Raw genomic sequence first — 15,812 nt, forward strand, 5'->3', positions numbered from 1 at the left:
AGCCTTCATCTGCTGCCTCCTGGAGTGTCATTAGCAGAGGACTGGATCGGAAGTAGCGGAGTCGGGACTCAAACCAGGCACTCTGACGTGGGATCAGGCATCCTATGCAACGATTTAATGGCTACACCACTGCTCACCCTCAGCCCTGTCCTTCCCTTCCAGTACTCAAGGCAACCAAGCAAAAATAGGGAAGGGGCGAGAGAGGTAGAAGCCTTGATTCCACAGTCTGGCTGCAGACATGTCACATCATCTTTTTAATCATATGCCTGTATGATAGAAGATATTGTAAGGCAATAGTTATAGTTCTGAAAACTTCAGATCTAAGAGTTTATCACGGACTGCAGACTTATCAATGACACGCAAAGCCAAACATGCCCTTGTGAATGGCTTGAACACAGAAGAAAATTATGAATAAAATCCTTTCAACGGTTAGACACTGTCCACCCAATCTCAACTTCAGCTGTCCATGAGGTACAGACAGGGGCTGGCATTGCGGCATAGCAGGCTAAACTGTCACCTGTCACCTGCCAGCTCCCCAAATAGGCATTGGTTCAAATTCTGGATGCCCTACTTCCCATCCAGCTCTCTGCTAATGTATCTGAGAAAGCAAGAGAGGATGGCTCAGTAGCTCAGGCCCCTGAACCCACGTGGAAGACCTGGAAAACTCCGAGCTAATGACTCCAGGCTAGTACAGCCCCAGCATCTGTCACCCTTTGAAGAGTGAACCAGTAGATGGAAGATTTCTCTTTCTTTCTATAGGTGCTTCTTTTTAAGTAGGTAAGAAAATTTGCTTTTTAAGACAGAAATATGCAGACAGCAGTCTCCTGGGACACTTCCATTTTTTAAAAAGATGTGTTTTGTTTATTTGACAGTCTGTTACACACAGAGAGAGAGAGAGAGAGAGAGAGAGAGAGAGAGAGAGAGAGAGAAATCTCTCTCCACTGGTTCACTGCCCAATGACTCTGTCAGGAGCCAGGACTCCCTCTGCATGTCCTACATGAGTGGCAGGCGTCCAAGTACCTGGGCCACCTTCTTCTGCCTTCCCATTAACAGGGAGCTGGATTGGAAGCAGATCACCTGGGACTTGAATGGGTTCCTGTATGGGATGCCAGTGTCACAGGCTGTAGCCTAATCCAATGCGCCACAACACCAGGCCAATCCTGGCCTCACCATTATCAATCCTATTTAATGATTAGTTTTGAGGTTTCCATAGATCCACTGTAGCTCTCATTTATGACCAAAGATCAGTTAGCATTCTCTGAGACCTTTTGACCCAATTGCTGCAATTTACAGATTAAAAGCAGTGAGACTATAGTGTAGCAGTGCCTAGTCCAGTGATACTGTAGTCAGTCAAACACTAGGCATAAAAGAGAACCTTAGTCTTATCCTAGGTGCTCTTCCCTAACGTGAATTTTTGGGGAATTGTAGTCGGAAATCGCTGTTTCCCACCAACTCAGCAGTAGACCAACTTGGCTGCCTGAAAACTGGAGTTAAAGGGTGGGTTAGAGACATCAGTCTCTGAGGGCTGCTAATAAGATGGCACCGTGGGCAGGTGCAGCCATTGGGCCATTAAAAAGATACTCCTTCCTCCAGGTAATTGCAGCCAGAGCCTGACAAATGGGGGAGGGGTGAGATGAACTGCACCCTTCCCGACACCCTGGCTGAGTCTGCTGTGCAGTTAGCAGAAACCCGATCTCAAACACTGTGTGGGCAGGGTTGAGGCATCTGCAAAGTGTGGGCCTCCTTCAGAGCGTGGTTCTGCTGGACGGAGTGGGGCACCATGCCTGGGATCAGGCCCAGGGGAAAGGTGAACACCTGTTTGTCCCACACCCCTAAGGACTCAGGTGCTGCGAATGAGGTGTTCCAGGACACAGCCTGAGTTCTCAGGGACCACGCCACATTTTCCCTTTCTGTTAAAGCAGTGCTCCAAGTGCTTTCCAGTGTATTGTGGAGGTGGTACTTCCATTTCTGTGATGAATCAGGTGCATGCGTTCTCTTCATTTTCTGTGACCGGGTCAACTTTGTAGTCAACAGATGATTGGCTGTGTGATAATTTTGTAGAAATTCCTTTAAAGATGCTAAGTCCCCTTCCTTCGTCTGTGAAGTGGTACTTGTGGTAAAGCTTACAAGAGATGGCACATACCGAGTATCTGACAAACTCAGGAAACAGGATGGTATGGTCGATGGGAAAGGATTGGAGCTCACTTCCTTTCCACTTCACCTCCTTGCAGTTGCAGATGGTCTATCTGGTGGCCCGTGACATTCAGGGGGTCATGTCCAAACTTGCAGTTTTGGCGACCTAGGGAAGTGAGACTCCAGATGTCTGGAAGGGAACAGCGGAGGGTGGCTGCGGTTTGAGTTGTCCTGCGAATAACACAAATCCAGCTGAGTGGGCATTTTAAGGAAGTTCTCATCTATGAGAAAGGAGACCATCGGTGTCTTCAGAATGAGTGTTAGCACGAGAGGATTTGAGTTTGAATCCTGGCACCATTTTAGACCCCCCCTTTTTTTCTTAACTATTTGTGAAGTCCCGGGTATGTCAGCCCCAGATTTCTTCAACTATAAAAGTAATGCTAGTTTTTCTCTTTAAGATTTATTGTATTCATTTGAAAGGTAGAGTGACAGAAAGGCAGAAAGAAAGAGATCTTTCACTTGCTGGTTCACTCCCCGATGGCAGCAACAGACAGAACTCCATCCAGCTCTCTCACAAGGGAGGCAGGGCCCAGCCTCTGCAGCTCTCCCAGGTGCCTTAGTGGGGGGCTGGATTGGAATCAGCTGGGTCTGAATTGGACCTGGTACTCCAAAGCCATTGCAGGTAGGTGGCTAAACCATATGGCTATACCATAATGTCAGTCCACTAATACTAGCTCTTATCCAAGGCAGTTCAAAAAACACAATTTCCTGGCACCTAAAAATCATAATTACTAGTACCATTATTATTGGAACTACTGTTCCTAAGTGATTATTCGAGAACTGCGCACAAGGGGCATAGGAGGTGGGTCCAAGCGTGGCAGCACCCCGGGGCAGGTTCCAGCCAGGAGGAGGGCAGAGGATGGTGGCTGGAGTCGGGAGTGATACTGGAGTGCAGCACAGGGGCTAAACCTCCCCTGTGTATTTAACCAGTTGTGCATCAATACTGTGAGTTTCCCAGGACCTGAGGGTTTTTTGAACGGAAGCATGGGAACTGATGCAGACGGTCACGATCAAACATCCCACCTGGAATTAAAAGGCTAGACAACGGGAAAGGCGTGGCGTTGGGACAGTAACAGACAAGAAACTTTACGCCCAGGTGACCAGTGTTGACCACATTCACTGGGAATTCAGGATGAGAAGCACTTCCTGGCCACGCCCATGCCCTCTCCCAGGACTTGGGAGAAGTTAGTGATAGGAAACACATGCATGGAGCAGCGATGGTGGGCTCCAAAACCGTTCTGCAGGTAGTCCAGGAAGCAAGACCGGGATACACACTATTGCTGGGGCTAAGGAAATGCAGCTACTGCACTGCGGAGGGTTTGAAGTCTAGCACCTTGTCTTGTTACCTCCCCCCGCCCCCCCCACCCCCACCCCGCACAGAATCAAGAGCAAGTGCGCCGGAAACACACATGTAACACAGGAAGAGAAGGAAAGAAACGACATGTGGAATTGATTATCCTAGATGGGTTCCAGCTCTCCCAACTTAAGTTCCTTTCAAACAACGAATCTCCAATAAGGGCTCATGCATTGTCCTTCGAATTCTTCCAGTGCCCTTCTTAATCAGGATGCCGACCCACCTAGTGTCCACTAGGGGTGCTGCGGCGAGAGGAGAAGCTTCGCCTTCGGGGTCCTTTAGACCCCGGTCCCTTGTTTCCTCTGAGGTCCGGACTCCCGGCCCGTGGAAATTGGGTCATCCCAAGTCCTCACAGCTCCCACGGCTGGGGAGGCGCAAGGTCTCCGTTGGTCAGCCGAGCCGAGCCCAGCAACCCAAAGGCTGGAGAAGCTGGGAGAATCGGCTCCATGAGGTTCATTCGCCAGGCCCAGACCTGTGGCCGTGGCCAAGCTGTGCGCGGAGGACCCTCGGCGCCGGCCACGGGCGGGATCGGCGGTCGGGCGGAGGACCGGGACGCCCGCGGCGTGCTCCTCCGAGCGCCCGGTGGGCGCGGGCGCGGGCGCGGCCGGCGCTCCTGCAGAGGGAGCTGTACGCCCGGCCTGGCGCACGCACAGCGCCGCCCGCTCCCTCTTGCCGCCGCTGGGCCCGCCCGCCGGGGAGGGGCTCCCCGGCCTCGTCCACAGCTGCTTCCTGCTTCCCCGCACAGCCTCGCCGCCACGCTGTGGGTCGGGTCGTGCAAGCCCTGAGCGAGAGCCGCCTGCAACCGCTGCCGCCCGCTTACCCTTTCGGCCCGCCGTCCCCGCTCTGCATCCAGGGCCTGCTAGCGTCCTCTCTCGGAATCCGCGCCCTCTCACGCTGCCCCCTGCCAGCCCCAGCCATGCTGTCCTTCCAGTACCCCGACGTGCACCGCGATGAGACGGCGGTGAGTACCCGGCCGCCTTCCCGCCCGTGCCGCGCCTGCCTGGCCAGCCCTGCCCGGGGTGCGTGGCTCCGCAGCCCCTCAGGCCCTTAGTCCCGCGCCCCTCCCGGCCCTTCCCCCTCGGCCTTTGTTTGCGAGGAGCCGGGCGGGGGGCGCGGGGCTCCTCCCGAGGGGGGAGGGGAGGGTCCCGGCAGGCGGGCGCTGTGCGTGTGCGGGCGGAGCCCTGTGGTGTGCGGCGCTCTTCTGCTTGCTAAAATCAGTGCGGTCAAGAGCAGATGCCAGGTAGGCAGGGGCGTCTTAAGGGAGAAGACGGGAGGTGTCCTTGCTTCTCGTGGAAATATGGTGGTAGGAGAAAGTGTACCCTGGGTGTGTGTGATGGTGGTGATGAGGCAAAACGGGAGAACAAAAGCAAAGTTTTCAAACTTGACCATCTTCAAGTCCTTGAGAGTTTGAAGTTCATTCATTCGTGCTTAACGCGCCTGCTCTTGCGGGTGTCTGGGCGTTGGTTGCCGGGGTGCAGAGAGGCATGCGTGGGGGAGGTGGAGCAAGGGCCCTGCAGGGTGACCGCTGGTGGGGTAAGTTTTCTTGAATCAGAGGAGGTATGGAGAGTGGCTAAGAGGAAGGGAGAAGGCAGCGGCCTCGTCGGGAATGAGCAGTCTTTGCCCAGCGGTAGAGTTGATCATTAGCCCAAACTGAGAGGCACTCCAGCTGTTACGTGTTGAGGTCCAGCCGGTGGAATTCTGGGCAGAGATTGGCATTTCAAACACTGGACTGATTCCAGATGTTTGGCCGTGGTTCTCTTTGCCGAGAGCCAGAGTTCTCAGATTGCTTAAAATAGACTCAGAATAGAAACGTTCTCTTCTAATACCTTCCTGATTGCCGCCCCCTCACCCCCACCCCACACCCCCTTTACGCATGCCTGCACGTCTCCTCTTTAAAGCGCATCTCGCTCTGGGGCGGAGGGTGCTCCCTGATGAGTATTTGGGGGTAAAGGGTTGTTGCAGCTGAAAACTTGCAGGTGGCCTGATGTCTTGGACCAGTGCTGTCTGGTGACCTTGTTTTGCTTATTAGATTTGCCCTGCCAACCCTATGCCATATTCCTGTGGCTCCAAGGGTACTTGGTTGATTTCGGAGTGGAAAGGACTGAGGGCGGAAGTAGGCCGAGTGCTGGTTCTGCTGTGTGGTGGGCTGGTGACCGCTGACCTTCGCTCAGGTGTGGACTGTTATGAGGTCACTGGCTTCAGCTGTCCACCTGTGTCATCGGTGAGTTCACTCACAGGGTAGGCTAGCTTCCCAACTTTAGGGCTAGGAAGATGTGTGACAGCCTCGGTTCTGGCTCTTGAGTTTCTTAGCGTTTTCAGGGTAGAATAAAAATATAATGAACCAGGTAAGGGCTGGTGCAGTGGCTCAACAGGTTAATTCTCTACCTGCAAGTGCCAGCATCCCATATGGGCGCCATTTGGGTCCTGGCTGCTCCACTTCCCATCCAGCTGCCACCTTATGGCTTGGGAAGGTAGTGGACAGTGGCCCCCAGCTTTGAGACCCTGCACCTAGGAGACCCAGAAGTTCCTGGCTCCTGGCTCCTGGCTCCTGGCTCCTGACTCCGGATCTGCTGAGCTGCAGCCGTTGCAGCCTTTTAGGAAGATGGCCTAAACTAGCACATGGAAGATCTTTCTGTCTCTCCTCTGTGAATCTATCTTTCCAATTAAAAAAAAAAGGTTTAAAAAATATAATAACTACTCTGTGGCTTGGCGAGTGCAACATTAGGTAGATTTTTATTTTTTGTTGCTTTTCACTTAGGTGGCTGAGGTTTCCAACTTTGGATGCCAACATCCTAGTTTGTCCCTCTTTTTTTTTGTTTGTTTTAAGATCTGCTTATTTGAAAGGCCGAGTTGTAGAGAGCAAGAGGCAATGAGAGAAGGAACGCTTCCATCTGCTGGTCTCCCATCCAAGTACTTAGCAGGCCCAACCCAGGTAGCTTCTGAGATCAGACGAGATTGGGCGCGTTCAGGGTGGTATGGCCATAGACCATCTGCTGGTTCAGTTCCCAAATGGGCAGGCTGACACCAGGAGCCAGGGTCTGCTTCCTGTCTTCCACATGGGGTGCAGAGGCTGAAGTGCCTGGATCATCTTCCTCGTGCTGCTTTCCCAGGCACATTAACAGGGTCCCGGATCGGGAGCAGAACATCTGGTACTCCAAGTGGCATGTGGGATCCAGCCACTGTTTGTCTCTGTTTTATGATTGTTGGGGATTTTATGAAGAGATCTAAAAGATTATTAACTCAGTTATTGCCGGAGTCCAGCTCCGGCCCGGGGTTCGAAACTCGCAAAAGGTGTGTGGATGAGGTGTGAAAGAGGATAAAGAAAGAGACAGACCGCTAGGATTCCATGATGATTGTGGACCATGCAATAAAGCTGTCCGCTTTATTTATACAGAATCAGTCAAACTCTGGCTGGGACTTTTACGTCATGGTCAAGTGGGTGTTACCACGACTAATTCTGCCGTGTGTTTCACTTAGGGCAGGCAAACTATCAGCACGTGTCTCTAGAATCAGCTAAGGAGAGAAATGTGTCCGGAGGCAGGACCCAAAAGATCAAAGAAAGAGGGAAAGAATGGATTTCCCCTATACCTGGGAAGTTAGCATAAGATCAATGGAAGAGAGAAGGCCCTGAACACAGGTTCCCACCACCTGGGGACAGAACACCCTTGATTAGCATATGGTCAATAGGAGAAGAGGATTCTAAGCAAAGGTAACTGCTATGTAAAGGGGGAGTTAACACCCCTGATCAGTATATTGCCAGTGAAGGCAGCTGTGACAACAATTGGTAAAAACCTGTTTGCTAAAAGCGAATATCAGCAACATCAACTTTCAAGCTCGCATAGATACTACACGTTAACCCCGCAGGGGCAGACAATGCCTAGATAGGTTACAGGAAACTCAGTGGGAAAGTCCGGTGTCCAGCAATGGGAAGCAGGCTGCATTCAGGTGGTCAAAGCACCCCGGCAAGTTATAGATAATTAACTCAGATGCACATAACTGTACTTTTTTTGAAAAGATTATTTCATTATTTTTATTGGAAAGTCAGATATACAGAGAGGAGGAGAGACAGAGAGGGAGATTCTCCTATTGATTCACTCCCGAAGCATCCACAGTGGCCAGAGCTGAGCTGATCCGGAGCCAGGAGCCTGGAGCCTCTGGGTCTCCCATGCGGGTGCAGGGTCCCAAGGCTTTGATCTGTCCTCTGCTACTTTCCCAGGCTACAAGCAGGGAGCTGGATGGGAAGCGGGGCTGCTGGAATTAGAACCTGCACCCCTATGGGATCCTGACACGTGCAAGGTGAGGACTTTAACCACTAGGCTACTGAGCCAGGCCCACATACTGTGCTTTTTAGAAGTCATGATAACCCTAAGCTAAGGCAGTGGAGTTCTGGTCCGGCCCCAGTCCTCTTCTGTGGCTGCCACAGTGGACTAAGCCCAGCCCTCATGGTCTACAAGAGCCATCTTTTTCTTGCACCAGGGTTCTGGCGACTAAGCCTTGGGTTTGTTTGGCTTATGCATTTGCTCAAATCATAGCCTTTGATTGCTTCCCGGTGGGGATGTTACTGTGACACCTGGGCTGGAGAATGCTGTGTGCGCATGCTCCCTCCCTCTCCCTGGCGCGGTCTTCAGCCACTTTGCTGCCAAGCTGGGAGTGTTGGAACATGAATCCCCTTGGGTGGATTTCTGCCCCCCCTGAGCCGTGTCACTGTGCATCCTCCCAGCAGGGCTGTCAGGAAATCCAGCCTGGGAGAGGTGTGAGCGGAGGGCACAGAGCTGGGCCGGCCTGGTTTCCGTCAGGGGCTGGAGATGGGAGTGGAATCTGGGAATTGACTGGTTAGATAAAGGAGGATGTGCCTTCGAGGGCCCTGAGTGACAAAGACACGCTAGTGGCACAGGCCTTCGTGGCAGAAGGGCCACTGTGAGCAGGCCACCTTCCCTGGCTGGACAAGCTTGGACGGCGCTGGGCAGAGAAGCAGAGCCGGGTTTGGTGGCGTCCTGCCTGCCGTGTGGGTGAGCCTACAGGTGATTGTTAGGGCACTAGGCAGGCTGGGGAACAATACAGGTGAAGTGTGGAGTGAAGTGGTCCAGGGCCTTATCAAGGGGCTTTTTTGTCAAGTTTCTTGGGGAAATAAGGAATGGTTTCCATAGCTCAGTCAGACAGAAGAATTGGATAGACAGAATTGTGTAGTATGTAACTTGCTTTCAAAGCAAGTGCTGCTGAGACCATCCCGCCTGTGTGGTATGTTCTCATAAATTGAGGTGTGGCAGGGAAGGTTGTGCTCCTGGGATTGTCCGATGGAATCTGTTTCTTGTCTTGGTTAAACATGCTGGTCCATATCAATTCTCGGCCTCCTGTTGATGGTGCCAGATCTGGGGAGGTATGGCTGTTTGCTCAGTGGCAGGCCCCATTCAGGAGGCCGCTTGGTGTATGCGGCGCTGGGTCCTGAGGCGGAGTTCGGCTGTACACCTGATCTTTTGCACCTGCAAAGTGCATAGGCTTAGGGATGAACTCCAGATGGGTTACAGTCCTGCTGCTTAGTGCCTTTCAGAGCCTTGTTGATTGCTATAACTCACTCCGGCTTCACTTTCCTTACCTACCAGAAAGTGTCGGTGATAACCCTGCAGTGAGGATCAGATGAGTTAATTTGGGTGAGGTGGAAAGCATAGTGTTTAACTCACGGTAATCTGCGAGTCAATAGAAAATCTGTTGGCCTTTACCACTTGCGACGGACCGGCTCGGCCGGGAGCAATCAGTCCGACGGGAACAGGACCCCGGGAACGGTGGGCAAGGATTCGGCGAGTGACAAACAGACACGACAACTCAAGGCAGTTGTATCTGAGTGCATTTTGTAAAAGCAAGGCATCAGCTTATATACAATAGATTATTGCAAAGGGACATTTTCTTGCTTATTCATGTGGTTACATTTCTACAAACAATTATTCCAGGGAGGTAAGCAGGTCTGACGAAAAAAGATTGTTCTCTAATAGCCTGGTGACAGACTGCAGTTGCTATTTCTTGTGGACACAGTTTGGCACCAGCTACAGTTTTAATCATTAAGCGATTAGCTCTCATTGTGTTTTGTGCCTTACATTGGTTTTAATATTAACTTGTCTATTTTTCTTAGCTTTTCTTCCTGTATGGCTTCTTAAATTATAGATTTCTATTATAATTTTCTTTTTAGGAATTCTCAAAAATAGTCCTAGGTAGGTTTACTAAAGCTAGTGACTTAATGGTTTTTATTCTATACTGCTTGCCATCCTTGTCCAGTCTCCTGTCAGAAGGCTTCATAGAACTATAAAGGAACATTGAGCCTTTGCCGCACATTAACAATATTATTCCAGCCATAAAGATAAGAGCAAAGAGAGTACAGCCAGGAATGCCAAGACCACCAGAGATGCAGCCGAATCCAGGAGGCATCCTTCCTTGAAGCTTCCGCCTCGGCCTGGCGATTTCTCACGCAGGCTCCACTGGAGGTGGCGTGACAACCACTATTCACGTACTTTAAAGATTTGTGGGAAAGGCTGAGCCACACAGGTCTCTCAGCTGGCTAACCCCTCAAATAGCCAAAAAGGCCAGGCGAAAGCCAGGAGCCTGGAACTGTGACTGGGTCTTCCACTTGGATTGCAGGGGCTCAACCGCGTGGGCCATTCTGGGCTTTCCCAGGAGTGTTAGGGAACTGGATCACAAGTGTAACAGCAGCATCTGGGACTTGAACTGGTAACCCAGCATAGGCTGCTGGTGTCACAAGCAGTGGTTTAGCCCACTGTGCCATGGAGCTGGCCCCTACGTCTGAATTACATTTTATCCTCTTAACATAGGAGTGTCAACTGCTATGTTACAATGTGGTGGACGTTCAATGACCGTGCTTCACTTTGAGTTCACCCAGCACTCAGCAACAGCTGTGCTAGGTTATATAATTAGTAGGATTTCCAGTCTGTTTTCCATTCCCTCGAGAAAAGTTAAAGTGCCTGGAGATACTGGGTCCTAGTAACCTCACGATCCAGGAGCGTTTTTCAGGAGTCTGGTCTGTCTGCACTGAGGAATAACTGGGGACAGTGGTTGGCTGGCTCTGAACTTGGGGGGGGGCAGGAAGCTTGTTGCCTTATGTTGTGTCCACCATTCCTCAGAATGTTGATGTGGAAAGAAGGTTTTTATTTTAAGCATGTTTAGTAACTATTGCAAGGTGTGTAAAATGTAAACAGCTGGTGGAAGAGAAGGGAAGATGAGCAGCTTTCATTCAGTGGTGACAGCTCAAAGTGAGGGTGGCAAGGACCGACAGATTCATGAAGACGCTTTGGGAGAGGATTTGTTCTGTTATTTTGTTGCTTGCTGTCTCCTCCCCCCTCCCTGCCTCCCTTAAAGATTATCTGTTTGAGAGAGAAAGTGAGTGAGTGGGCAAGCATGCTTATATCCGTTGTTTCCCACAAATGCCCAGAACTTCATCCAGGTCTCCCACGTGGGCACCGGGGCCCACATACTTGGTCATTGTCTGCTGGCTTCCCATGTGCATTTCTGGGAAACGGGATTGGAACCTGAGGAGTGGGGACTCGAACCAGTCCCTATATGGGATGCCAGCACCACAGGTGGCATCTTTACTTGCAGTATTCCAACACTAGCCCAAGACATTCTCTTTCTGGAAGAGCATTTGTGCTGCTTTGAGAGTGGCGTGTGCCTTGTGGTATTACAGAGCAAAGCCAGGAGACCCATACTTAGCTGAGATGGGAGGGTGCTCCCCACAGCCTCGTGCAAGATGCCCCTGCTAAAAAGTTAGGGTTGCTCAGAGACTGGTTCATCGGATTAACCTGGGTGGTGTGGAGTGGTGTGGTCTGGTGCTGTTTTCTTGCGTATAGTCACCTGCATAGAGAGGAAAAGTGGGTGCCGATTTTGTTTTTTGTGAAGCGTTAAAGGACGCATTTCATTGGTATCCAGGAGAGCCGGAGAGGGGCTGTCATTGTAGAGGGTTCTTCCATTGCCTCTCAGTCAGCTCTTCAGAATTGTTATCCCACACAGAACAGACTTGCTTTTGTGGCAGTGGACACCTCGAGGCAAAGCCGGTCACATGTTGCAGTGTCAGGGAGCTGGTCCTGCTGCTCTGAGCCATGGCACATGACCCAGCATGGTCGCCACGATGCCCTCAGCACTGTGCCCCTCTCACGTGCCCTCTGCACGCTGTCACTCGGTCCGGGCAGCGTACTTTCAGGTATCTGTAGCATAATGGCCAACTCCTGTTTGGGGTCGTACAAGCAGAGTGTGTTCCTCCTCTGACCTGTCATGTTTCTGGTGAGGAAAGAGGAGGCAGAGCAGGAAGCTAAGGCCAGACCACCGAGTTGAAGGTAAGCCCCTGGCGTCACTCCCCGGGGTGCTGGCAAACACAGGGCAGAACACGAGTCCCTTTCTTTACAGTCTATGGCTTATAGAGCACAAGGCCATGGGAAGGGTTTGGGCATCTGCGCTCTAGCTGGGCTGCCAAGATAGGGGGAGAGCTTGGGCTAGATCTGTAGGTCCTTGGAGATAGCGATATTGGCTGGCAAGGGTTTGGCCCGAGACTGGACTGGGGGCTGAGCTGCAAGGGAGAGAGCTTGGGAGAACCCAAGCTGATGGCTGGATTCCATGGACAGTGATGCGTCCGGTGGTGGCGGAGGCAGGGTAGGGCCGATCAAGACAGGATGGGACTGTGCTGGCTGTGCCGGGAAACGGAGGCCTGCTTGCTGTCATGTAGGTAAGAGGCCAAAACACATCTAAGGCTTTTGTCCCAGCTCCCTCATTTCTTCTCTGTCTGGCTCGACGCCTTTGAGAACCTGCCGACTCGGCTTCTTCTGGCAGCCTGGGCCGATGTGTTACTAGTAAGCCAGCCAGTGCTTCTCTTTGTGTGTCCCTTTTCTGTTTCTCTGTCACCTGCCCAAAGTGCTCATTTTAATTGCAGTCAGATATGATATTATCTAATAGCTTCTTCTCTATTTTGCAGGTGCAAGATTATCATGGGCATAAAATTTGCGACCCTTACGCCTGGCTTGAGGACCCGGATAGTGAGCAAACGAAGGTAATATGAATTTCTGATTAGAGATAGTTACCTTGGCATCCGGGTGCCGAATTCCAAATACTGGTTATGATAACTTTTCCTTCCTGGTATCTTCTGGCTGTTCATACCATCACTTTTTTTTTTTAATCTAATGATTTATCAGAAGAAAGAAAAGCATGTTGAGCCCCAAGGAAAAAACCTCATCACTGTCTTGAATGGTGTGTGTGGCTCATAGTGATACCAAACAACCAACTATTTGAAATGGAAATACTGGAAAGAAAGGAAGCTGATTTTTAGCAGAAAAGTGATGAGAAGAGAAAATTGGCCTATTTCTTTAGGAAAGAAAATCTTACATATCCAATAGCAGGTCTTGATTGAATGCTTATGCTGGATTACTTAGAGCTTTTTGGCATTAACAAGCAAACAAACTGTTTTATTCATCGAAGAACTTACTTATATTGGTTGAAAGAGGATGGAAGAGAGAATTTTCTGCTCTACGAGTGCTAAGTTCCTCTCTTCTTTTGGAGAAATGCTTAGTATTTCCAGGGCCTATGGAAGTCTCCTTGGGTGAATGAAGCTTCCCGTAAGTTCCCTGGCTGATCAGTACTTTCCTTTCTCTGGGGTGTGTGGTGCTTGTCGCCGAGGGATGCTTTATGTAGTTAAGTGAGTGTACTTTAGTGGAAGACTAGTCCTTTTCAAATTCACTTAGACACTGTCCTACATGTTACTTAGTAACGTAAGAACACACACATAGTTTGTTTTTCTAAACTTTTTTTTTTGAAAAAAAAAATTTCTTTTTATTTGGAAGACAGAGTTACAGAGAAAGGAAAGATGGAGAGTTCATCCATCTGCTGGTTCACTCCCCAGATGACTTCCGGGGCTGGGCTTGGCGGAAGCCAGGAGGCCAGAACTTTATCCAGGTCTCTCACACGGATGCCAGGAGGCCAAGCACTTTGGTCTTACTCCACTGCTTTATCAGAGATAGAGCAGCCAGGGCTCAAACCAGCACTCCTGTGGGACACTGACATCATACATGGCAGCTTAACCCAATGTGCCACAACGCAGGCCCCACTTACACAGATTGTAACGTACCCACCACTGCTGAGATGCTGTTGAGCCAAAGTACTTTCTGTATATATACTAAAAAGTTTCATGCATTGAGTAGATTCCCAGTGCAGCCTCTATAGCCTGTCTTAGCTCTTCTGGTGCCCTGATGCCAATAGACAGGGCTACTTTTGCCAGAAAGCGTCTCTCTCTCTCTCATGTGGAATTGATGTTCTCCCCCTGCGTATCTGCCTGCCTGCCTGACAGAGGGAGTAGTGGGGCAGAGCTGAGCTGGGGCTCTCTGGTGTACAGAGGGGCAGCAGGAGGAGATAGCTCCTCCCGGAGTGAATCCTTTGCTACCCATCTCTTGCACTGACTAGTCTGCCGCCCCTCGTCCCTGAATAGTGCACACAGCCACTCGGAGAGTTTGCTCACAGCCTGTATCACTGTCCGCAACCCTATATTCTCTCCTTCCTTTAATTCAAAAAAGGTGGGAGTCTCCTGAGTAAGAGCAATTGATGCTTGGCTTGGGTTTTGTTTTTCTCTCTCTTTTTTTTTAAAGATTTATTTTTATTACAAAGTCAGATATACAGAGAGAGGAGGAGAGACAGAGAGGAAGGTCTTCCGTCCGATGATTCACTCCCCAAGTGAGCCACAACGGGCCTTTGCTGCGCCGATCCGAAGCTGGGAACCAGGAACCTCTTCCGGGTCTCCCACGTGGGTGCAGGGTCCCAATGCATTGGGCCATCCTCGACTGCTTTCCCAGGCCACAAGCAGGGAGCTGGATGGGAAGTGGAGCTGCCGGGATTAGAACCGGCGCCCATATGGGATCCCATTGCGTTCAAGACAAGGACTTTAGCTGCTAGGCCACGCCGCCGGGCCCTTGTTTTTCTCTTAAGCACTGGGTTACAGTGGTGGGTGGACAGTGTGTCCAGTGTGAGACTCAGCTGAGTGTTGCTTTAGGGTCAGTGAAGGTTTGCTCTACAGATGGGGCTGGGAGGAGCTGGGAGCAGGTGGTGGGGTAGCCTCTTCAGCCCTTTCCCTGCCGCCTTTGACATTCAGCAGCCACACAGGGCCAAGCTAAGACACAGGGGTTGAGCTGCCTCCTGGAGAGAACACACTGAGAGGAGGCTGAACTTGGGGTAAACCATCCCCTGGGTCAATGTGTGGTCCTTTTATTTGTGTGTGTGAGACATTGGATGCAGCCTGGGTGTCTTCAGCCTTTGATAGTGAATGAGTGATTCGGCAGAGTCAGACTGACATGCCTTTGATGTGTTGCAGTGCTAGCTTGCTGTTCCTTAGGTGGTAATGGCTGGTTTGGTGGAGGCGAAGCTTCCAATTAGTGGCTGGAGCTTTGCTGATTAGTAATCGGACAGTCGCAGCTTCTTAGAGGCTAGTGCCACTGCTGCATGCTTTGTTGTGGTGACGGGGTACAGGTGTTGGATGGCTGTTCTGTACCAGGTCCTGTTCCAGGAACTTTGGATGCCCTCTTGCATTTAATTCTCATGCTCTGAAGTTGGTTAAGAAATTGAAGTACTTGACTGATTACATGACCTGTCTATGGACACTTAGTAATAAAGCCAGGTGGCTAGGTGGTTATCAACTTCATTTGAAAAACTGAGTAAAGCTTTTAATAGCTTTGGAGATGCGGGTCCAGGACTTTCTTCCTGTTTGCCAGGATGTTTGGTGCGTGCAGTGTCTGGACTCCATGCCGCCCCTACTCCCACCCTGATCTGACCCCACAGCCTGACTCAGGTGTGGGCTGTGCTTGCCATGCCTTCCCAAGGCATTGTTCATACATAGCTGTCAAATCACTGAGTAGCTGTATTATTGACATTGCTGACTTATTTTCTGTTATTGAAGGGTTAAATTTTGGTATCAGGTGAAGTATAGTATATGTGTGTGTGTATTTTAAAGATTGTTCTAAATTTATTTGAAAGGCAGAGTTAGAGAGAGAGGTGTCTTCATCCTCTGGTTTACTCCCCAGATTGCCACACCAGCTGAGGGTGGGCCAAGCTGAAGCCAGTAGCAAGACTTCTTGGCGATCTCCCATGTGGTGCAGGGACCCGAGCACGTAGGTCGTCCTCTGCTGCTTTCCTAGATGTATTAGCAGGGAGCCTAGTTACAAGAGGAGCAGCTAGAGCTTGAACCAGTTCCTGTATGAGGTGCCAGCGCTGCAGGCAGTGACTTAAGTTGCTTTGC

The 15,812-nt window shown here is 50.7% G+C and overlaps 1 protein-coding gene across 2 annotated transcripts in view; it reads left to right on the forward strand.

The window, feature by feature from the left end:
- Positions 1-4,256: 4,256 nt before the first annotated feature.
- The window catches only part of PREP (prolyl endopeptidase), a 122,272-nt gene continuing 110,716 nt past the window's right edge, over positions 4,257-15,812 (forward strand). The window contains exons 1-2 of one of the 2 annotated variants that reach the window (XM_058660305.1): positions 4,257-4,508; positions 12,513-12,587. In XM_058660305.1, coding sequence (XP_058516288.1) covers positions 4,464-4,508; positions 12,513-12,587 — 120 coding nt within the window. In that variant the 5' untranslated portion in view covers positions 4,257-4,463. Of the gene's footprint in view, positions 4,509-5,868; positions 5,893-12,512; positions 12,588-15,812 lie in introns of those variants that run through there. The other variant, XM_058660314.1, reaches the window with a different exon arrangement.

This window comes from Ochotona princeps, chromosome 1 (assembly GCF_030435755.1).
Source record: "Ochotona princeps isolate mOchPri1 chromosome 1, mOchPri1.hap1, whole genome shotgun sequence".
Lineage (NCBI taxonomy): Eukaryota > Metazoa > Chordata > Mammalia > Lagomorpha > Ochotonidae > Ochotona > Ochotona princeps.